Source organism: Geotrypetes seraphini, chromosome 11 (assembly GCF_902459505.1).
Source record: "Geotrypetes seraphini chromosome 11, aGeoSer1.1, whole genome shotgun sequence".
Taxonomy (NCBI): Eukaryota; Metazoa; Chordata; class Amphibia; order Gymnophiona; family Dermophiidae; genus Geotrypetes; species Geotrypetes seraphini.
In genome coordinates this window covers 110,718,752-110,742,181 of record NC_047094.1, presented here as the reverse complement: position 1 = coordinate 110,742,181, position 23,430 = coordinate 110,718,752, and the positions used below count along the sequence as shown (strand labels likewise).

The 23,430-nt window shown below is 41.8% G+C and overlaps 1 protein-coding gene across 1 annotated transcript in view; it reads left to right on the top strand.

Moving 5' to 3' along the window:
- Positions 1-23,430, top strand: part of STAU1 (staufen double-stranded RNA binding protein 1) — a 97,275-nt gene that overhangs the window by 47,699 nt on the left and 26,146 nt on the right. The window contains 4 exon segments of the mRNA XM_033963573.1: positions 3,905-4,000; positions 10,975-11,187; positions 20,568-20,711; positions 20,801-20,947. Coding sequence (XP_033819464.1) covers positions 3,905-4,000; positions 10,975-11,187; positions 20,568-20,711; positions 20,801-20,947 — 600 coding nt within the window.

Here is a 23,430-nt window from a genome sequence, read left to right as displayed (position 1 = left end):
GATCTCTATTAAGTAAAGTGGGGGGGTTCCCCCCATGCCCCCCCCGTCGGAGCCCTAAAAACAGTAATTTTCTGTGGCGCGCGCCTCCATGCTGCGCTCAATTGTCTGCGCGTGCCTTTGTCCCGGCGCGTTTTTGACCTGACACCGTTAAAACAATTTTTAAATTTTTATAAAAACCTATTTTCTTCTGAGTCTTATTCAGATAAAGAAAAGGATGGAATAGAGTTTTTAAATTTTATTAGAGGACCGAAGGTTCCGGATCATATAAAAAGAAGTTTGGAAGAACCAATATCATTAAAAGAATTGCAAACAGCATTGAAGTCTCTCAGAGTAGGGACCGCTCCAGGTGGTGATGGTTTTACGGTAGAGTTTATAAAACATTTCAAATTATCCTATTACCTTATTTATTAAATTTATATCAAAATCAACTAAATAAAGGTTGTATTTCAGGCACTATGGCAGAATCGTTGACCATTGTTTTGCCAAAGCCAAATAAAGATCCCATGCTGGTTTCAAACTACAGGCCTATTTCTTTGATTAATGTTGATGGTAAGTTATTAGCTAAGCTTTTGGCCATGCGTTTGGCAAAGGCTCTTCCTCATATAGTTGGTATGCACCAGACTGGTTTTGTTGCTCAGAGACACTCTTCTAATAATACTAGATTGGCTTTGCAGATGTTATACCTAACAAAAGAAAAAGGAGATCCAGCTTTCTCTGTATCTTTGGATGCAGAGAAGGCTTTTGATCAGATGGAATGGATGTTTATGTATCAGGCTATGGAATGGTTTGGCATTGGTTCGGGATTTATACAAATGATTAAAACCTTGTATAGCTCTCCTGTTGCTAGATTATATATAAATAATAATCTTTCTGATTGTTTTAAATTGCAAAGGGGGGTTAGGCAGGGTTGTCCTTTATCTCCTTTGCTTTTTGATATAGTGCTTGAACCCTTATTATTAGCTATTCAATAAGTGAAAGAGATACAGGGTATTCCATGTTCTGGAAAGGAGTATAAAGTATCTGCTTATGCGGATGATATATTACTTCATTTGAGAAATCCTGAAACAACCATTCCATGTTTACTCGAGTTGATTGAGAAATTTGGAAAATTCTCAGGATATAAAATAAATTGGTCCAAATCAGAAGTTCTTCCTGTAAACGTGCATTGTACAAGAGGACTATTTGATGCATTCCCTTTTGTATGGAAAGAAGAAGGAATAAAATATTTAGGTATATGGTTAAAAAATACACTTGATGAGACAGTAGAAGTGAATGAAAAATTTTTATTGCAAAAAGTAAGAGTTATGTGAGCAATGGAATCCTTTACATTTGTCATGGTGGGGAAGAGTCCAAACTGTCAAAATGATGATTTTGCCGGTTGTTTGTTACCAAATGGGAATGATTCTAGTTTTTTTCCAGGGGTCTTTCTATAAAAAGTTAAATAGTATTATTACTAAATTTATTTGGCTGGGTAAAATTGCTAGAATTGCCTTAGTGACTTTGCAAAAACCAATTGAGGAGGGAGGGGTAAATTTGCCAAACTTCTATAGGTATCATCAATCCTATATATTGCGCCAAGGTATGTACTGGGTCCTCCCAGAACTCATGGAGAAACTTCCGGACTGGTTATGATTGGAATGGCAGCTCATGTTTCCTATAAGGCTTCGTCATTTACTTAGTATTCAAATGCCTAGGATACGAAAAAGAAATAGGATAATTATGGATACATGGAAAACTTTTAAATATATTAATAATTTAACTCCTCTTACAATTCAAAAATCGACTTATCAAAATATATGGCTAAACTCCAAGATCCAAATAGGCGATTTTAAGATTGTCTGGAGGGATTGGATTAAAGCAGGAATACATACTCTAAATGATGTAATAGAAAATGGTAAGATGCTGGAGTTTTCACAATTGCAATCTAAATTTGGTCTTGATAAAAAACAAAGTTATAAATGGTTGCAATTGAAGAAGGCTATTCAGGCGGGGTTCCCTGAATGGAAATTACTTAATAATCAATTTAGCTTAGAATTCTTATGCTTTCAGGCAGACTTTCTGGGTCACCAGGCCGCACAGTGGTATAAAGTACTATCTGGCTATTTGAACAAGAAACCAAAAAGTGGACTTAGAGAAATTTGGAGCATTGAGATTAAGCATCAAATTAATGCATCTCAATGGCCACGCATTTGGTCTTGGAGGATGAGATGTACAATGTCTGCGTCTATGAGGCAAACATGGTTTTTCCTGTTGCATAGAGCACTCTGGACCCCTGTGCGTTTACAAAAAGTGGACTGCTCTAGGTCTAATAGGTGTTGGCATTGTCATCTTGATCCTGGAACTTTAGATCATTTATTATTTTATTGTCCTTTTATTAATTCTTTTTGGAAATTGATTTGGGATCAAGTAAATTGTATGCTTGAAAATCCTGTAGCTTTATCATATGATACCATCTTATTTGGTATGTCTATGAGGGCTAAATCTCAAATATCTTCAATAATAATAAGCTTTTAATGATTCTAACAGGATTGCCATTCAACAGATAACTTTTAATTGGAAAGATTACACAAGATTAAATTACTCTTTTTGGTGGAGTACGGTGTGTCGTGTATAAAATATTAGCTGTTAGAAAAGGATGTTTTAAGAAATTTAAGGATGTGTGGGGGCCATTAATGAATTATTTTAATGATTAATCGGTATTTTCCCCTTTTTAGTATAGATGGTATAGGGAGGGTGGGTGGGTTTTTAGTTTTCTTAGGGTTAAATGGAAAAGATGTAATTATTATATTATGGGATATCTAATATAAAGATTATTGTATGTGGGGTGGGGAGGGATTAAACTTTTTTCTGTGAGAATTGTAGAAATTCAAGTGGAATTGTATATTATATGAATGATTTTCTGTACGCTTGTTGTAAAATTTAAAATGAATAAAGATTTACAAAAAAAAAAAAGTTCATTTAATCCTCTTGAGAGAAGGGAATTAGACATTCCTCTTTTGTAAGACTAATGGATTGAATTGAATGTGGGGTAGTAGACAGATCTATGAGTTAACTCTGCTGGGGCTATATAGTCTTGCTGGGTATGAATTCTGACTGTTTGACTCTTTGGGGAATGTTTGTATATAACTGTTTTTATTGCTTTGTTTTAATAACCACTTAATATTCCTTGAATAGGAAGATAATATAAAAATACTATAAATACTTGGGTTTGGATGGGAGGTTGTTGGTTGTTGCAACTTTTCCATTCACTAATAAAAGAGAATTACAACACAACAGCCAAAAGGAAACCAAAAAACAATATGGTATCGCCTTTGCAGTATGATTATAGGTGTTAATTTGAGTGATGACAAAGGTGTCAAAAAATCAGGAAGAAATCGCTCGGAAGTGAATCACTCTTCCTTTCATTTTAAAAGTCAAATTGTCTTTAAAACCAGATTATAAATGTTCTAAAAAAAATAAAAAATTCACAATTATTCATTTGATTCCTTTTATATGATATCTGAAATGTATGATTCATGCGAATCTCTTTTGGGCATAGCTTCATTTTTTTTTTTTACCTCCAGGGTAGTTACATACGTAAGTTGACTTAAATAAAATTAAAACAAGTTAAAACATTGGTTTATATATAGGGCTCCTTTTATGAAGCCGCGTTAGCGGTTTAATGCGCGTAATAGCGTGCACTAATTTGCCGGCCGCACCTGCCGCTACAGCCTCCTTTTGAGCAGGTGGCGGTTTTTCGGCTAGCGCACGCTAAAAAGTTGCGTGCGATAAAGCCGCTAACACGGCTTCGTAAAAGGAGCCCATAATGACACAGTTCTTGTGACTTGAAGTACATCATTGAATAGCCAATTTTTTCTGTCCTTGCATTTCCGTTGAAAATTTCCTTTTTATTTTTATTTCTAAGGTTAACGGAAAAGAGCCTGATGATAATCTCAACAAATCTGAAATAAGCCAGGTGTTTGAGATTGCACTTAAAAGGAACTTGCCTGTGAATTTTGAGGTATAATTTTGTTTTGTTTTTAGCCGTAGAATTGACCAGTAATGCCACATAAAATACCTGCCTAATAAAAGGAAATTCTCATAAGAAAGTGCATGCTTTTGGCTTATTTATGGGGATATTTTATCTTACATTTTAATATTGGAGCTTCTGGCACTTTTAGATAGATAATTTAAGGATTAAAGGCTGTTTGCCACAGTGAAACAGGATATAATGACCTTCCCAAAGTAGAAAGGCAAAAAAACCTCAAAGGTGACCTAATGTATTCAATTTTTTTATTACAGAGGAGAGGATCTGAGCAGATGCAGCATTTAACTGAGTTTTATCACTTGTTTTATTTTTTCTCAAAGAACACCAGTAAGAAGGATATTAACATAGGTGACATTAATGTCTTTTATAAGTTCAAGATTAAGACTCCTGAAGCGGGTCTTTTGTGGCTGAAACGCGTACATGTTGAGTCTTAATCAATGTAATAAAAAAAATTGAGCAACACAGGTCACCTTTGCTGGGTTTTTTTGCCTTACATCCGAGATTGTAAATCTCCCTTGACAGCTATCTGTTCTGTCTGAAAACAAATTATCATTAAGGAATTAGGGGTCCTATTGCTTGTTATTAAAGATATTGATCTACCAAAATAAATGGAAAAATACAAAAATATGAGCACTGTTCAAAAATTTGCATTGTTCTTTTAATTTCAGAACTTTTCAATTCAGTTTATTCCATTGCTGTCACTCGAGCTTGCAGTCCTGTCCATTTAAATATGTGTTTCAACAATGGTTCCTTTTAATCATGCTTTTGGGTTATGTATGTTAAATATTTTGTTGCGTTTTCTACTTATGTGGCATGCTTAAAGTAGGTTGACGCTATCGGATATCTGAAGTACTCTTGAAGGAAGCTTGTACATGTTGCATTGAGAACACTCAAGTTCCTGGCAGGCACCCCTACAAAATACAAGGCTTTAGAAGTGTGTTTCAAAAACTCAAAATTGTTCTTTAGTTTAAAGTCCAAATCACTTTTGTAACTTGTGCATATAACTACTTAGAAAGATTTCCATTGGGCGGTGTATCAACTACTCAAACTATTAATCTTCAAACATTTGCTCCTGAAAAACTTGTATTGACAAAGAGATTGTTTTCAGAGTTAGAATAGGTTTCTAACTCACCAGTCTTTGCTAATAACTTTCCAAAATGATTGTTATCCTGCTCAACACAGAACCACTGAAGTTAGTTTGTAACCTCCCAAATTTTCAGCATAGATGAACTCCTCCTTACATGCAGTACAGTTTCAGATGCTGCATGGCAGGTATCTTTGTTTGTGCCCTATGTCTATTCTTGAGCTCAGCTGACTTGAAAAAGTATTCAGGGCGACGTGATGTTCTGTTCCTTGGTTTCCCAGATCTTCGCTCTCATAGTTCATGAGATTTTTTTGCTGCTTCCATAGCATCTGCAGCAGATGAATCCAGAGATTTGTGGATTGTGACCATCTACTAGCAGGTGGAGATAAGAGAGCACTAACCTGAACTTTGTCTTACAGGAAAAAAAAATCCCTCTTGGTCAGTCAGTAATTTATATCTCCAGCAGGTGGTGGGTAGACAGTTCTTCACAAGCTCTTGGTCTTATCTACTTTGAAAGCTCCTGTTCTGGATTTTTCAGTTCTATGGAGCCAGGCAGGGTGTGCCTGGGCTGAGCAAAGCTGGCTTTAGGGGCTACATCTGCCCCTAAAGTCCCTCTCCCACCTTACTCTTACCATTATTTTCTGTTCTTTAAAGAGGCAAAAAAATAAAAGGAGCAGAACTTGTTTCTTTAGTGGCTCTGTCTATTTGAGAGAGTGTTTCCTGTGCACACTACTGCCTTGAGCAGAAAGGTGAAATGTATCTTTAAATTTTATTACTGCCTCAGACATTACAGTTTCACTTTCACTTTGGATTATGACTGCTGAGGTGGTGAAATGCTGCTCCTGCTGTGGGAAGCGGAGAGCAGCATTGAAGTGTTCAGATGGGTGCTCTGATCTGCATTCAACGGACATGATAAGTTCTGCAGATGAGCTGTTGTGTTCCTATGCTGTTGAATCACTGTCTCGTTCCCCTCGGAACTCTCCTGCCGGCGCAGTTTTTGTTCAGTCAGCTGTGGCCATGTTTTCTTAAGGTAAGTTGGCTCTCGTGGTGGATGTACCTTCTCACTGTTTAATTTTAGCAATGTCTGCTTTTGCAACAATTCAAGGGTCATTGGATGGAGGAAGAGAAATGGGGGCTGTGAAGCCATTTTCTCAGGAGTTTGTCCTTTTGCATCAAGTGTTTCTCGTGAAGCATTCTCATAAGCAAGCTGACAATTCTCTTCATGGCTGGAATCTCCATTCCAACTCTGGTGACAGTATGCAAGCTTCTCAGCCCCTGCACCTTGATAGTTCAGTAAAATCAGACACTTGGAGAATGTCTCTGACATGGAATCATTACCTTCTCAGTCTCCCCCTCCTTCAGAGGCAGACATGTCTACATCATCTCTGCATCCACATTTTTTTGAGGAACTTGAAGAGGGAGAGTTAGAAAATGAGGCATTTGATGACCATACAGCAGTGAGAATTTTTCACAATGCCCATCGGGACAGATAGGGAAATATTCTTTGACAAAACACAATTCCGGATCGTAGTCCAGGCCCTAGTGCTGGATCTTTTAGACTATTGCAATATTCTCTATCTCCTTTGCCACATAACCATGATTAAACAACTACAAACAGTCCAAAACACAGCTCTGAGACTCATCTACTCACTGAGGAAACACGACCACATCACCGAGGCGTACCTCCACTCACACTGGCTACCAGTACAAGCAAGAATACAATTCAAGTTCTACTGTCTACTGTTTAAAACCATAAACGGCGACAGCCCAACATACCTGAACAACCGCCTAATCCAAACCACCTCAATCAGACAAAGGAGAACCCACTCTCCATTCACATACCCCCCAATCAGAGAAGTCAAACGGAAAAAACTGTACGATGGCCTCCTGGCCACACAAGCAGCGAGATTGGACCACCAACTCTCCACTTTGCTGATAACGACCCCAGACTACAGAACATTCAGAAAATAAATAAAAAACATACTATTCAAAAAAAATCCTACTACCCAACAATTTCTTGAAATCAACCTAACACCATCACTATTCTCAAATACAATCTAACACCACAAGAACCACCTCACCTCTTTGAACAACCTCACTACTCTCAAATTCCTCTGGAAATGGCCAGATATATCCTTATGTAATCCGCCTTGAACCACAAGGTAATGGTGGAATAGAAATCACTAATGTAATGTAATTATTACCTTGCAAAGCTTTCTTGAGTGAATTGATTACTCAGATTTAAAATGTCTTGGAAAAGGTAGAACTGTGGATGTTGCAGTTCAAGCTGAAACTTAATTCTGAAAAAACTTAAGATTTTTTTAGCTAGCCCTAATGATAAAATCCAGGAAACAACTATCCAATTGTGAATGGTCAGTGTTTTGAAACAATACCTAATTTGATAATTTTGGGAATAACTTTAGACCGTAGTTTAACTTTTAGGAAGCATACGGATCTGTTAATTAAAAAATGTTATGCAATACTATGGAAATTGAGGACCATTAAGAAATATTTCGATACAGAGTCCTTTCGGCTATTAGTTCTGTCTACCCTGGATTATTGTGACATCATCTATCTAGGGTTAACAAAAAAGACTTCATTAAGACTTCGATTAGTTCAAAATGCCCCTGTCTGTTTGATTTTTGGTCTAAAGAAATATAATCACGTGAGTTCTTTTTATACTAGATTGCATTGGCTCCCATTTGAAACCAGAGTGATTTTTAAATTTGGGTGTATCTGTTACAAGGCACTTTTTGGTTTATTGCCTTCTTATCTTGTATCTTATCTGAAATTATACAAGTCAAATAAATACACAAGAAACTCATGTATGTTCTCTTCTCTGCTCTAAAGGCCTGTCGTTATAAAACCTTTCTGGACAGGACATTAGCATATCAAGCAGAGAAGATGAACTCCTAGATGTGCCCTTTGTCCAGTCTTACTCTTATCATAAATTTAGGAAAGTATTGAAAACTTACCTATTTGATAAACAAGAATGTTAATTTTTTTTTTTTTTAATTCTTTATTCATTCCATCTTGCAACAAGTGCACAATACTACATCTTATTAACTTTTACATATCACTTGATATTCATACAATTATGATTTTTAACAGAACATAAGAATTGCCGCTGCTGGGTCAGACCAGTGGTCCATCCTACCCAGTAGTCCGCTCACTCGGCGGCCCCCAGGTCAAAGACCAGTGCTTTAAATGAGTCCAGCCTCACCTGCATACGTCCTAGTTTAGCAAGAACCTGTCCAGCTTAGTCTTGAAACCCTGGAGGGTGTTTTCCCCTACAACAGACTCCAGAAGAGCGTTCCAGCTCTCCACCACTCTATGGGTGAAGAAGAACTTCCTTATGTTTGTACGGAATCTATCCCCTTTCAACTTTAGAGAGTGCCCTCTCGTCCTCCCTACCTTGGAGAGTGTGAACAGTCTGTCTTTATCTACTAAGTCTATTCCCTTCAGTATTTTGATTGTTTCGATCATGTCTCCTCTGTCTCCTCTTTTCAAGGGAGAAGAGGCTCAGTTTCTCCAATCTCTCACTGTACGGCAACTCCTTCATCCCCTTAACCATTTTAGTCGCTCTTCTCTGGACCCTTTCAAGTAGTACCGTGTCCTTCATGTACGGCGACTAGTGCTAGACGCAGTACTCCAGGTGAGGGCACACCATGGCCCAGTACAGCGGCATGATTACCTGTTTGTGATCCCCTTCTTTATCATTCCTAGCATTCTGTTTGCCCTTTTTGCTGCCACAGCACATTATGCAGATGGCTTCATCGACTTGTTGATCAGAATTCCCAAGTCTCTTTCCTGGGAGGTCTCTCCAAGTACCATCCCGGGCATCCTGTATTCGTGCGTGATATTTTTGTTCCCGACATGCATAACTTTGCACTTATCCATGTTGAACCTCATTTGCCATGTTGATGCCCATTTCTCGAGCTTGATTATGTCACTTTGTAGATCTTCGCAGTCCCCCTGTATCTTCACTACTCTGAATAACTTCGTATTGTCCGCAGATTTAATCACTTTACTCGTTGTACCAATGTCCAGATCGTTTATAAAGATGTTGAAGAGCACGGGTCCAAGCACCAAGCCCTGCGGCACCCCATTGGTGACACTCTTCCAGTCCGAGTATTGTCCATTTACTCCCACTCTCTGTATATTAACAATGGTGTATTTTTAATTAGATATTCGTACTTTATTGAATTGTATTTCTTTATTGAGGTTGTATTTAAATTAGGAATATGTTTTTTGAATTCTATTTCTTCACTGAAATGTTTCAGTTTCTCTTGTTGTGAACCGCCCAGAACTACTAGCAGGGTGGTATGCAAGAAAACAAATTATTATTATTATTATTTAGCCGATCTGTTTTATTGGCAAGGGTATAATTTTCCTATCCATCATGATGACTGCTTTATTACATCCCACAAGTCTTTGGATTCATCTGCTGCAGATGCAAAGGAATGGAAAGTTAAGTCATAAGAACATAAGAATAGCCGTACTGGGTCAGACCAATGGTCCATCTAGCCCAGAATCCTGTCTTCACGGTGGCCAATTCAGGTCTCAAGTACCTGGCAAGAAAACCAAATAGCAACATTCCATTCTACCAATCCAGAGCAAACTCTTGACATCCATTTCCTTTAGTGGCTCTGCATGGGGCAGGAGCATAGAAGGATCACTCCTGTCTCAGTTCACAACTGGATCACCAGGGTGTGCAAGGTAGGTCTTTTCAGGTGCAGGAGGGAGGTTGGGTTGTATGGACCCAGCTGGGACAGGACACAGGAGGGGTCACTCCTATTCTGGCTCACCGCTGGACCACCAGGGCTCAAGGCAGGCCCGAGGGAGGCCTGCAACAGGTTGGGGAGGGGCCAAGGGGTGCAGAGCCAGCCAGGACAAGTCAAGAAAAGATTGCTGCTGTCCCAGCTCACCACTGGACCACCAGTACTTTTGCTTGAATATAAATCCTTGGTTTATACTTGAGTCAACCTTTTTGGGGAGAAATAAATGTTACCTCATTTTATATTCAGATCGTTTTATATGCACATATATACAATACTCTGTGAGGAGGGAGTTTCCAATGCCTTATTGTTCCTTCTGCTTTGTTATGAACTATACTAACTGACCAGAAGGGATTCTGTCATAAGACATTTAGTTCAATGATATGCTCTTTATCTCCACCTGCATATAGATGGTCACAACTCTCAAGTCTCTGGATTCATCTGCTGCAACTAAAGGAAAGAAAGTTATAAGACATAACTTTTTCTCTCTTGAATGCCCAGATGGCATGAATATGCTAATCTAGTTTTGTGGTTTGAGATTTAAGTCCTACAGAATTTTATCCCAATGTGCTGGCATACATATTGTGTAGATCTTGGACAGTAGGCTTGTTGTACAATAAGCTTTAATCCAGTAACTAAAATTAAATTCAAATTCAGCTGGTGCTGTAAATGCCTGACCAGGGCATGAACAGGTAATAAATATGTTCTGCAGATAGAATGCTAAAACTTGTTTGGCTCAATGTTTTTAAAACACTGGATCATTTTGAACTAGTGTTAGTGTTAGTTCTAGTTCTTCAACCAGTTTGATAGCTTTTTAATTAACAGAACATTCTTTTGTACTGATGTGCTACATAGACTGCACATCTGTACTTTTTCTAGGCAAGACAGTGCTTGCCAAACTTATCACGACCAGAGAACATGAGACCCACGGTGGCGCGGGCTGATGTTACTGTGGATAGCCCATCTAGCTAGTGGTCACAAATGCAGATTTTGTGACCCACAGTTAAGGAAGCGCTGGTTTAAGGTAAGCACTTTCTTCCTGTTTTGTAACCAATTTGGGGTTTTATTACTTTTCCTGTCTGCAGGTTACTAAGGAGAGTGGCCCTCCCCACATGAAAAGCTTTGTAACTAAAGTGACTGTTGGTGAATTTATGGGAGAGGGAGAGGGTAAGAGCAAGAAGATATCCAAGAAAAATGCTGCTGTGTCAGTGCTGGAAGAGCTGAGGAAACTGCCACCTTTGCCTGCAGTCGAGAAAGTGAAGCCACGAATCAAAAAGAAAACAAAATCAATAGTGAAGGTAGGCTTATATTCCTTTCACAGAGCTACAGGTTTGACATGTTCCTAGTGGAAATCAAAGTACCCAAGGACTTCAGCAAGTTCCCCCCCCACACACACACACACATATATATATATATATATATATATATATATATATATATATATATATATACAGTAGAATAAGAAAGTACAGGTAGTTCCTGTTATACAAACATCTGACTTACATTGGACTTGTACTTACGAACGGGGTTCTTGTTCTACCTTCGGTGTCCCAACGTACCCCTCTCTCTCTTTCTCCCTCCCGCCATTCTGTACCCCAAGATCTTGCCTCCTTCCGGCGGGTTTTTACCTTCTTGCCGGCTCCCTCCTCCTTCAAGCCACAGTTGTTTCTCTGCACAAAGCTGCAGAGAGTGGTTCCTATGGGTGTCACGCGGCTGAGCCAGAAGCCTTCCCTCTGATATTGGAGGAGTTTCTGGCTCAGCTGCGGGATGCGCATAGGAGCTGCTGCCCGCAGCTTTATGCAGAGAAATCACTGCAGCTGGAAGGAGGAAGAAGCCAGCCAGCCAGAAGGTAAACACCGCCGGAGGAAGGCACGTACTTTGGGCACAGAATAGAGGAAGAGAGAGAGAGGTGCGCAATGGGACACGGGAAGGAGGGAGAGGGGCGCTTTGGGACTCGGGAGGGAGGGAGCACAGACCAGACAAAAGATGGAAGGACAGAGAGAGGGGGCATGAACTTGGGACACAGAATGGAGGGAGAGAGGGAAAGAGATTCTGAGATGGAGGAGGGAATAGAAAGGGAGAATTGCTTGTCTGAGTGAGAAGGAAAGAGAGATGGTGCACATGTGGATATGAAGAAAGAGGAGAATTGTTGGGCATAGGGAGGGAGAGAGAATTATTGGACATGGTGGGATAGGAGTGAGGTAGAGATGCGTGGGGGAGAGAGAGATGAGAGGGAGTAATGTTGGATGTGATGGTAGAGAGGAAACAGTGGGATGGATGGAAAGGAATGTAAGAGGGGCCTCAAGGAAGTGAAGAAGGTGAGAAGAATACTAGGATCCGAGATACATGCAAATTCAACAAGAATGGTTTAAAAAATGGAACCTGTTCTTACCCGGGGGATTGCTTATACATATTTTTCTGGATAAGCATCTGTTTTCTGTGCTGTAAATAATCCACAAATTTCACATACACTAAGTAGTAGGACATCTGAATGTGAAATTATCCTCTTTGTCATACTCAAAATATTTGCAGTTTATTATATGTTCTTGATAATTTGCTGCTTTAAATGTGAAACTTTTGTAGTATTTGTGTGTTTAAAAATATTGTATTGTTCTTGTAAGATTGTAGTGGCTTTCAATTAACCTTATTCCTTAAAACTAAGGTAGCATCACAGGTCATGCAAGAAAGGAATGCCATGGATAGCTGAAGTTAAGTGGCAATTGTATACCGTGATGCTCTTGTCAGTACAATTTCATTTGTAATGTGCTGTCTTTTTGAGCAAAGGTTCTTATCCTGAGCTTTAATTTTCAGGTGGTTTTATGATGAGCCAAACCATGGCTTGAGCTTCCCCACCCCCGTTAAAGTTGCCAGTATACTGTACAGTGTTAATGTATTGTGCCAGTTTTCTCAATTCAATATAATAAAATCCCATAAAATATGGATTTTCTGTACCCATACGATATGCTGTCATAGGCTAAACAATCAATTATTAAATTTGTCATGTCTTCTGTCTCTCCACTCTTATCTCACCTTGGCCTCTCTCTCGCCTTCGCTCTCTCTCTCTCTCAGCACAAGGCAGGTTTGTTTTTTTTAAGCAATATACTGTATAACTAACAATGTGTAAAACAATAAGATTCTCCTTAGTAACTTAAAATTTTACATGTGTAGTTCTAGAGCTGTCCTACTTGACATTCTAAATCAAATAAGTAGAAAACACTCCCCAGCTCTCAATATCTGACTCATGTTAGGTTTTTTTAGTGTGTAGGTTGCTTCCGGTTACCCAGGCTAAAGTGCTGAGGCAGATGGATTAAGAAATAATAATGTAGCACAGATGGCAACTGGAGGAGGGAAGCTAGAATTTCCCTTTACATATAGTTTTGTGACTATAGCATTTTATTTCCCGTATTGGAAATGTCACATCTTGAATTTATGGGGGAGTGAGAGAGGAAGAGCCAGCTGTTTAAATGCATAGCTTATAAACTGGCTAAGTAGGAGATGACAAAGGGTGGTGGTAAATGAGTTCATATCCCGTAGGCTTTTCTATTGAAATCTGCCTAGTCTGGGGAAAAGCTTGTCTCTTGTGGACTAGCCTTAGAAGTGGATGAGATTATGATATCCCAAGAACAGGAAAGATCAAAATTCAGAAAACCCCAAATATGCCCGATCAGTGACCACTAAGAAGAAAAGCATAGTGGTGGTTGATGATTCCCTTCTGAGAGATTCAGACATGTCTGCTGACCAGACATGATGATCTGGGAGATAGGCTTGTTTGCTTAAGGTAATATAACAAGTCTTGATAAATAACACATATACTCGACTATAAACCAATCTGAATATAAACTGAGGTGAGATTCATTGAGGAGGCCTATAGGACGGTGGAGGAACGGGATCAGCAGCAGCACAGACGGATGTCGGTAGACGAGACCCAGGATCCACAAGGCGATACCGGGGAAGGACCTAGCGGAGGGACAACGCAAGAGGAGGAGACCGCGACTCACCAGGACCCCGAGGGAGAGACACCACACTACACTGACGACACGGACCTGAGGCAGAGGAGGTTGCTGAGGAAAGGGAAGTCTGCTATTGTGGTGGGAGACTCGATCTTGAGAGAGGTAGACAGTCACGTAGCTGGAGGAAGGGAGGACCGACTAGTGACTTGTCTCCCAGGGGCCAAGACATGAGACATCACTGATAGGATCGAGAGGATCCTGGACGGAGCAGAGACAGAGGAGACTGCGGTAATAATCCACGTCGGAACAAACGATGTGAGCCGGAGGAACTTCAGCATGGATGCACTGACTGACCAGTTCAGGGTCCTGGGACGAAAGCTGAAGCGGAGCACACGGAGGATAGCATTCTCGGAGATCCTGCCTGTACCGAGAGCAGATGCAAAGAGGCAGGCAGACCTCCAAGCTGTGAATGCATGGTTGAGGAGATGGTGCCAGGAGGAGGGCTTCCGCTTTGTGAGGAACTGGACGTCCTTCTGGGGAAAGAGCAAGCTCTACCGGCGGGACGGCCTGCACCTGAGCACAGCGGGAACCAGACTACTGGCAACCAATTTGAGGAAGGAGATCGAGAGGGCTTTAAACTGAAGAGAGGGGGAAAGCTGACAGCTGATCTGATGTTGACGCTTCGGACAACAGCATCCAGAACAGATGCTGAACGGGCTGACTGCAGGGAGGAAACAGAGGGACCGGAAGATCTACAAATCAGACAGCGAGGGAAACATCAGGTAAAGGGAGCTTGCTGGGAGAAGACTAAGGGGCATGGGGACACAGGGGGACTGGGTGGCATAAGGGCGAAAGCCGAGGGTAATATAGAGGTACCACAAGGCGAGGGGGATCAAACAGAGGCTCAAGGGATGACAGCCCAGGAGGGGGCCGGTAGGGCTAGAAATCCCAGAGGAAAAGCGGGAAAATAGGGTGGCAGGAATGTGGGGAAGCTGAAAGCTAAGAGGGTAAGGGCTGAGGGTAAAGCAGAAACACATAGAGCGGGAAAACTGCCAGAAATCCAAGGGCAAGTGGCCCAGGTAAATGCAGAGGTGGAAGAAAAACGACGGGACCTGCGGTGCTTATACGCAAATGCAAGAAGCCTCACGGCCAAGATGGGTGAACTAGAAGTCGTCGCCAAGGGGGAGGACCTAGATATAATTGGAATTGTAGAAACCTGGTGGACAGAGGAAAATCAATGGGATGTAGCGCTGCCGGGGTACAAGCTCTATAGGAAGGACAGGACCCACAAAAAGGGGGGAGGCATAGCACTATATATAAAGGACTCTATCCACTCGGTCGGGATGGATATGGCAACGAAGGCGGAGGGGCTGGAATCGCTGTGGGTCAAATTATCGGGAAACAAGGGTGCGGGCATAAAACTGGGGCTGTACTATCGACCACCTGGTACGCCAGAGGGAGTCGGACACGACTTGGAAGCGGAATTGAGACAGGAGTGCAGGACTGGAAGTGTAACAGTGATGGGGGACTTCAACTACCCAGGGATAGACTGGAGTACGGGTCACTCCAACTGCACTAGGGAGACAGGATTTGTAGAAGCTGTGAAGGACTGCTTCATGGAGCAACTAGTCAAAGAACCGACGCGAGGGGGTACTACTCTTGACCTCATCCTAAACGGATTAGGGGGGCCTGCAAGAGGGGTAGAAGTGGGAGGACCACTAGGCAACAGTGATCACAACACGATCAGATTCACATTAGAAAGAGGGACACCCATAGTTAGGAGGACCGCAACAACTGTGCTGAACTTCAAGAAAGGGAACTACGTTGCTATGAGAGAAATGGTGGGGAGGAAGCTCAGAAACATCTTTAGGATGGAGACTGTGGGAAACGCCTGGACCCTATTCAGGAACACCCTGCAGGAAGCACAGAGAATGTACGTCCCCAATTTCAGGAAAGGCTGCAAGAACAAGCGATTAAAGGACCCGGTTTGGATGTCAATAGAAGTAAAGAGGGCGATAAAGGACAAAAAAGTATCATTCCGGAGATGGAAAAAGGACCCAACAGAGGAAAATCACCAGGCACACAGGAAATGCCAAAAGGAATGCCACCGGGAGGTTAGAAAAGCAAAAGGGAAATACGAAGAGGGGCTGGCCAAGGAGGCGAAAAACTTCAAGGCATTCTTCAGTTACATTAAGGGGAAGCGACCAGCGAGAGAGGAGGTAGGGCCGTTGGACGATGGGGACAGGAAGGGAGTGATTAAGGAGGATAAAGAGGTAGCTGAGAGGTTGAACACGTTCTTCTCGTCAGTTTTCACGAGCGAAGACACATCTAATATACCAGACTCAGAGGAGCTCATGAGTGGGGAACAGGCTGAAAAATTAGAGCACATAGAGGTAAGTAGGGAGGATGTCCTCCAACAGATAGACAGGTTAAAATGCGGCAAATCACCGGGCCCGGACGGGATCCACCCAAGGGTTCTGAAGGAACTAAGACAGGAAATAGCGGGCACAATCCAACATGTTTGCAACCTATCCTTGAAAACTGGTGAGGTGCCAGAGGACTGGAAATTGGCAAAAGTCACACCCATCTTCAAGAAGGGATCGAGGGGTGACCCCGGGAACTACAGGCCGGTGAGCCTGACTTCAATTATAGGGAAGATGGTGGAAGCTATGATCAAGGACGGCATTTGCGAGCACATCGAGAGGAATGGCCTACTGAGAACAAGCCAGCACGGATTCTGTAAGGGAAGGTCATGCCTAACGAACCTTCTGTACTTCTTTGAGGGAATAAGCAGTCGGGTGAACAATGGGGAGCCCATAGACATCATTTACCTCGACTTTCAAAAGGCTTTCGACAAGGTGCCACGTGAAAGGCTACTTAAGAAGCTGTGGAACCACGGGGTGGGAGGGGATGTGCACAGATGGATCAAGCACTGGCTGTCGGGTAGACTGCAGAGGGTTGGAGTAAAGGGTCAATATTCTGACTGGCGGGGAGTCACGAGCGGTGTGCCACAGGGATCGGTGCTGGGGCCTTTACTCTTTAACATATTCATCAATGACCTGGAAAAGGAGGCAAAGTGTGAGGTTATAAAATTCGCAGACGATACCAAACTGTGCGGCAGAGTTAGGACCAGGGAGGAGTGTGAGGACCTACAAAGGGACCTGGACAAGCTGGAAGACTGGGCAAACAAATGGCAAATGCGCTTCAACGTGGACAAATGCAAGGTCATGCATATAGGGAAAAAGAACCCGTTGTTCAGCTACAAATTAGGGGGGGTATTGTTGGGAGACAGCAGACTCGAGAGAGACTTGGGTGTGCTGGTGGATGCATCACTGAAGCCATCTGCACAGTGCGCAGCAGCCTCGAAAAAAGCCAACAGGATGCTGGGCATCATAAAGAAGGGCATAGCAACCAGAACGCGGGAAGTCATCATGCCATTGTATCGAGCGATGGTGCGTCCACATCTGGAATACTGCGTTCAGTATTGGTCGCCGCACCTCAAGAAGGACATGGCGGTACTTGAGAGAGTCCAAAGGAGAGCAACGAAAATGGTAAGAGGGCTGGAACACTGCTCATACACCGAGAGGCTAGATAGGCTGGGGCTCTTCTCTCTGGAGAAAAGGAGGCTCAGGGGAGATATGATAGAGACCTTCAAGATCATGTGGGGCATAGAGAGGGTGGATAGGGACAGATTCTTCAGACTGAAGAGGACAGCAAATACGAGGGGGCATTCTGAGAAACTGAAGGGAGACAGGTTCAAAACAAATGCAAGGAAGTTTTTTTTCACCCAAAGGGTCGTGGACACTTGGAATGCGCTACCGGAGGAAGTGATCAGGCAGAGTACGGTACAAGGATTCAAACAGGGATTGGATGGATTCCTGAGGGATAAAGGGCTCGTGGGATACTGAGGGAGGAGCTGGGATGTAACACAAGTATAGGAAGTTAACCAGGTAATGAGTATAAACCAACCTGGTCGTGCATGTGCAAGACCGGGGGGCTAGGAATTCGATAGGAAGGCAGGACTTAAATGAGAAACCAAGGTGGCAAGGGAGCCCCTTCTGATGATTCAGACAAGTCTTGACCTGTTTTTGGGCCACCGCGGGAGCGGACTGCTGGGCAGGATGGACCTGTGGTCTGACCCGGCAGAGGCACTGCTTATGTTCTTATGTGACCTTCCACATCCCCCTCAAAAAAAAAAAAAAAGGAAACAAGGATGACAAATATAAAAATTGTTTTCCTCATTTCTCTAATTTCTGCTCCGTACTCATCCAAAGTTCTTACCAAAAGTTGTCAGGGTTCCATCTCAATCAATCCATTGTTCTTCCAGTCCGTGAATAAGAGCTTGCAAAACAATATGTGGCCTAGGCCAAAAGAACGCTGCAATCTGTCAATTTGCGTCGCCACTAGAGAGTATTCCTTTTGTTTTTTTACAAGCTTATTGGCACCATCTACTGGACTTTATCAATACGCCCCTGAGGAAAGCTTCTTAAGCTGAAACACGGACCGTGTTGGGGTCCAGTACAAAAAGGATTAAAGACTCTTCATAAAGCTTGCCTTATGTTTTAGCTATTTATGTGTATATGCTTTTACCATTTATATGTTTTCAATAAATTGTCCTAGAGGTTGAGATGCGGTGTCCCTTTCCCACTTTTGTTGTTTTGCATTGCTTTACATGGGGTTGTGCCTTCTTTTTTGTTGTGGGATACAAAAGCTCAGATTCACTAAAGATAGTGATTCAATCGCTATCAGCCAATTCTCTGGCTGATTTTCAAACAGCGATTGATTCACTATCAAGTTTGCATGCAAATGATTGCACTGAGGGGGGGTTTTTTCTTCATTTTTTTTTTTAATGGCACAGATATTTTACATATATTACACACACAAAATATCTGCCCAATAAAAACTAAATGAAATAAAGCCCCCCTGACAAAGCGCCCCTTCTCTCCCTGAACCCCAAAAAATGGCAGGAGGGATGCCCACTCCCTCCTGCCATCGCCACCCTCACCCACCGCGCAAACTGATATGGCAGGAGGGATGCCCACTCTCTCACCTGCCCTCGGACCTCATCGCCCTCCCCATCACTGTCGCCCTCTCCGTACCTTTAAGTCGGGAGCAGAAGGAGTGCTCAGTCCCTCCTGCTCCTCTGCCATCAGCAATGCAGGCCTTAGGCCCCGCCCTGGTGCATCATATGATGCACAGGGAGGGGCCTAAGTCCCTGATTGGCTCAGGTGCCTCGGGCTCCTCCCTTGGGAGGGGCCTGAGGCATTTGAGCCAATCACATACTTAGGGAGGAGCCTAAGGAAGTGCCTGATTGGCCAAAACTTCCTTAAATAGGTAACTGTGTTACTGACAAGTCTGCCTGGTTGGTTTTTTTTTTTTTCTCTTTTTGTAATGGCACTGATATTTTGCATATATTACACACGCAAAATATCTGTCCTAAAAATAAAAATAAAAAAAAATCTCCTACCAATCGTCCATTCTTGAGTATAAATAAATCGTTTAAAGGGAATCTGTGAGGGTTGTCATGGAATTGACAGTAATAAATAAAGAATAACATTTTATATTGACCCTTATTGTTTTGGGGTCCATAAGAAAGTATCCAGATCTGATTTTGGTATAACATTGTTTGATCATCCTGTTACCCATTTGTCCTGTACAAGGTAACACAGTTACCGACAGGTCTACAGCAGTTGGGTTTTAGGATCGTAAAACCCGATGTAAAATAACCAAGCAAATGTTAGTGAATCAGTCGTTTGGCTATTTTGCCACAGGGTTTTACAAATTTGCATTGCCGGATCGGAAAATGGGCGATCAAGGGGGAAAACACACGGTGGGCCATTTTGTGAATCGGGTCGGTTAGCAGCGATTGTTGCTAAACCTGTAAAAATAGGTTTAGCGACGATCGCTGACTTTAGTGAATTGGGGTCATAGTTATCTGCAACACTTAGGCATTAATGCTTATCCCAGTTCGGTTGCTGGCATAAGTACATTATGTAGTTCCTTAATTTCTATTAATCAGGTAGCCTTTATAAATATGACTCCATTATGGAATGACTTGCCTAGCTATTTCTGGTTAGAGATTTGGTTCCAAAACTGTAAAACAGGGCTAAATATGTTTTTACAAAAGCTATTTTTTTTTCCTGATTATATAGTAGCTTTTTATTGCTGAGCAAATTGGATCAGATCCTGGGATGCAGCAGAACTTTAATTGTTATTTAAGTCTTACTAATTTCTTTTATGGAATTTTGTAACTTTCTTTTTTCATATTTTATTGTATTATAGTGGGGTATAGCATTCACCTGTTTTATGCCAAGATTATTGCCTTTGTAGCTAAAGGAAAATGTGATTGCTTTCAGATCTCATTCTTAATTGTTTCAAGTCTTCCTCATTCAAGCAAAATCTTTGAGTTAAAGAAACAGGACGTGGCATGTGCTGTATGTGCTATTTTTGCTAAGAAACTGAGGATTTCAGTACAAGCTTTAATGTTTTAGGCCCCCTTTTATCACCGGCTGCTGTGGTAAAAGCTCCGATGCGCATTGCAATTCTATGAGTGTCGGAGCTTTTAGTACAATAGCCAGCGATTTAAAAACAAATAAATACCAAAACCTTAACATGGCTTGATAAAAGTGGGCCTTAGTTTTATGTCAAAAGATTTGCATGTAAAAGCACATTTCAGATGCCAATAGTATCTTTCTGAGATTCTGTTAAATATTATTTTTTCCCCTTAGCTTCAGACAAGTCCAGAATACGGCCAGGGAATGAACCCTATTAGCAGGCTTGCTCAAATCCAGCAAGCCAAAAAAGAAAAAGAACCAGAATATATGCTCATCACAGAACGAGGTCTTCCAAGACGCAGGGAATTTGTTATGCAGGTTTGGTAACATGAATGCTTTCTTGTGAATTTGTTGATGGATATTTAGGTGGAGCAGAGCTTTTACTGTTTCTTTGCTGTTTGTTTCAGGTAAAAGTTGGTGCACACATTGCTGAAGGAAATGGTACTAATAAGAAGGTGGCCAAACGGAATGCAGCTGAAAATATGCTAGAGCTTTTAGGTTTCAAAGTTCCTCAGCCTCAACCCCCAAAGCCAGCCCTTAAAACAGAGGAAAAGGTATTGTATAGTTTTGTGCAGTCCCTTTTTTAATGCAGTCCTGCAGAAGAACATGACATGCAGGGGCCCTTCTTTATAACAAATCATTTGAAAAAAGAATTAAGAAATGCCTAATGATAAATTATTTATTGTCCTGTGATAACTTCTTTTGTGCCCTGTTTGTAGGGAAGAACCACTGCCGGCCATATAGATTAGATTTGACACTGTGATAACAGAAATAAATTTTAGCAGAGGTTGAAGCAGTAGCAGTTTCTATGTTTCTAAATCCATTACCATTTTCTTTTTTTCTTGAATTTTCTTTTGGTCATATTCATAGGTCTTTATTCTTTTTCTGGTATTTTTATTTTTATATCCACATCTGACGTTTAAAAAAATTTTTGCAGTTATGTTCTTTAAAGTGCTATGTAGTGTTGATGAATCTGTATCATTTACCTCCCTTTTACAAAACAGTAGAGTGGTTTTTAGCGCCAGCCATGGCAGTAACAGCTCCATTGCTCATAGGAATTCTATGAGCGTCGGAGCTGTTACCTCTGTGGCTGGTGCCAAAAACGCTAGTGCAGTTTTGTAAAAGGGGGGAAGGTGATTTTCTCTTCATAGTTCCTGTGTTTTGTGTGTGCCTAGGAAACCAGTTCTATTCAAAGATGATCTTGTGTACATTTTAAATAGGAAATTAGTTCCTATAGCAGAAACATTTTATGGTATAATCATTTTTATTAAATTTTTTGCAAAAAAAGATACAGCAAAGATATTCTACTAGAAATAACAAATCCATACTCTGATGGTCGTAGCCAACCCCAATCCCACCCACCCCTCCCCCTCCCTGTGAGCGGCAGCGGCAGCAAAACTACACAAGAAAAACAATGAGGAATAAAGCAAATCAAAATGGTGTATGGTCAACATTAATGGTCCCAAAGTTGATGTTGAACATATGGTGTGAGCGTAGTGCAGAATGGCAGCCAACAGAGCCAGAACAATTGTCCTGCACTAGAATTCAGATCTTCAATGTCACGCCTCTCCAATAACACTTGTTGTAACATCAATGATCTCCATTGGGAAATAGCGGGAGATTGTGTCGAGAGCCAATTCAGCAGGATACACTTCCGTCCCATCAGCACAGTTTTCCGAATGAAAGCAGAACAGCCCAGTCGAATAGGATGGAATCGCACTTGTAAAGTGAAGAGAAAACTGGGATGAAGTTGCCAGGAGCAGCCCCAAAGATGGGCAATGAGGGCCATAAGCTGAGTCCAGAAATGAGATATAAGTGGACAAGTCCAAAATATATGGCCAAGGTTAGCCTACGGATGGGTACATTTGGCACAACAATGGTCCACACTAATGTTCATTTTGTAGGTTCTATTAGGTGCATAAAAGGCTCTTGGGAGAAATTTATAATTCCTTTCCTTCTCAACGGCTGACAAAATATATTTGTTGCCCAAGCTAACCCTTTTCTTGATCATATCCGCAGATATGATGATATTCAAATCTGCAGTCCATTTCCGGGCCAGGTCCGCATAGTCCAGGTCGCCTGATAGCTCCTGCAAGAACTTATGATGAAATTTAAGTGGAATCGGGTCCTGTGCTGTAAGACAAACCACCTCCTGCAACTTTTCCTGTACATCCTCCTGAAGCACTGCTGGGGTCAAGGCAGTCAAAATAGTGATGTAATTGTCTGTAGGCCAACCAATCCGTGGCCGGCAAATGATACGTTGCTCGGAGGTCTGCAAATGAGATAGGCAAGCCATCCAAAGTCACCGCTTGATACACAAATTGAAGTCCACATTGTGACCAATGCTGGAAAGAAGAGGAGATCATGCTAGGTTGGAAGTCCCCATTCCCCGCTAAGGGGAGGCAAGGAGTACGCTGAGAGGATATTTTAAGAAGTCTACATACCATCCTCCAAGCCTTACGCATAGCAGGCAAAAAGAGATCCGTCTGCAACTGAGGTAAGGCAGGCAACTTGTTAGCATGAAGTAGATAGCTGAAATGATAAGGTTTATGAAGGAAACACTCAATTTCAGGTAAAGAGAAATAGGAAGAGTTACAGAACCAGTTATGAATGTGTCGCAATTGGCTAGCAATGTTAAACCTAGATACACTCAACAGTCCAAGCCCTTCTTGATCTTTAGGTAGCATCAATGTAGATAACGATATCCTAGCCCTTTTACCCTTCCACAGAAAAACAGATAATTGTGTCGAGTGCTGTACGATGTGATGGTACGACAGCATTAGGGGCAATGTTTGAAATAGGTATAACCATTGTGGGACCACCATCATATTATACAAGGCGATGCGACCGGAGAGGGAAAGGGGGAAGGCTCGCCAGTTACGTAAAGTGGCTTCTGTACGACGGAGCAAGGGCATCACATTTACGCTGTACAAATTAATCAAGTCCTGTGGAATTGTTACCCCCAAATACACCAAGTGCGGAGAGGCCCTCTGCAACGGAAAGTCACCTCTCCATGTCTCCCTCACCTCCGACAAGG